Genomic DNA, 1064 nt, shown 5'->3' with positions numbered 1-1064 from the left:
AAATCCTTCTCCTGGTCTTTCATGGGTGTCCCGCCAAGATCCTGATCTGTTTGTGACAGTAATTTTATGCATTCTGTTTTTTGTAACACTCTGGGGGGACGACCATTTTCCACTCCCCACATCATTGGTCTTTATACTTCTTAGTCTTTCAGTTATTTTCTCTCGCCCTCCTCCCCGCTCTCCTTCCTCTCCCCACACCTGTATGCTGTGCATGTGCACACCATGACCAGTGGTTTCATTTGTTGTTAATCAACCTTCTCTTGTTTTCTTTTCTAATTGTCGACATACATTGGTCATGTTAGTCGCTCCATTTGTCTTCACGTACACGATTTCCTCTTTGTGAGCCTGGACTGGTGGACAAATGCTACTCCGTAGATATGCACACCCAGCTGACTCCTTTGCAGGTTTCAGTGTGCAACTTCTAGAAAGTTTGAAATCAAGTACAAAAGCACTGGTTGCTAGTGAACCAATCACTGTACAGCGTTCCTCTCCTCAAGAGCTTCCCCATCATAATAGCGTTTTTCGAATCCCTCAAGACATGGGCCTACAGCGTTTTCGTTCACTGCTGACAGAAATGAGATCTGGGGGCACTTCCAGCCACGAGTCTTTGGCACAGGAACTCTGAGAAATAGCTGCTTTGTAAAGTACATTCATTGGTCACCTCCTTGGAGAGAGAGAGAGAGTTATGATCATATGGTAAGTACATAGTTGCTACTACCGTGGATGCAAGGCAACAAAAATTAGAGGAAAGTAAGCGCTCATATGAAAACATGTTCAGCATGTTTCAAGTGTCTGTGACGCTATCTGACTGGGAAGTCTTGACTGCCGAGCCAGTCGATCAACACAACTAAGACATGTTACTAGGTCGCCGTTAGATGCGTCCGGCTTTCAGCCCACATCACTCAAGCGCGAATAGGTTCACCTATTCAGAGGTAAAAGTTCAGATGCGTCCAGCATGCGCTGGTCGAGTAATGGTAAGGCTTGAGTCTCTTGACAGAGAGCGAAACTCGAGTCCAGTGCTTCCCCCTCTTTGGAATGGACCCACCAGAATGATTGCGTAAGGA

The 1064-nt window shown here is 46.1% G+C and overlaps 1 protein-coding gene across 1 annotated transcript in view; it reads left to right on the top strand.

Moving 5' to 3' along the window:
- Nucleotides 1-625, top strand: part of T265_06939 (hypothetical protein) — a gene marked incomplete at both ends in the record, with an annotated part of 64501 nt that extends 63876 nt beyond the window's left edge. The window contains one exon of the mRNA XM_009172342.1: nucleotides 405-625. Coding sequence (XP_009170606.1) covers nucleotides 405-625 — 221 coding nt within the window. The remainder of the gene's footprint in view (nucleotides 1-404) is intronic.
- Nucleotides 626-1064: the final 439 nt, after the last annotated feature.

This window comes from Opisthorchis viverrini (assembly GCF_000715545.1).
Source record: "Opisthorchis viverrini unplaced genomic scaffold opera_v5_152, whole genome shotgun sequence".
Taxonomy (NCBI): domain Eukaryota; kingdom Metazoa; phylum Platyhelminthes; class Trematoda; order Opisthorchiida; family Opisthorchiidae; genus Opisthorchis; species Opisthorchis viverrini.
The sequence above is the reverse complement of the archived record's forward strand: the minus strand, read 5'-3'. Positions and strand labels throughout refer to the sequence as shown.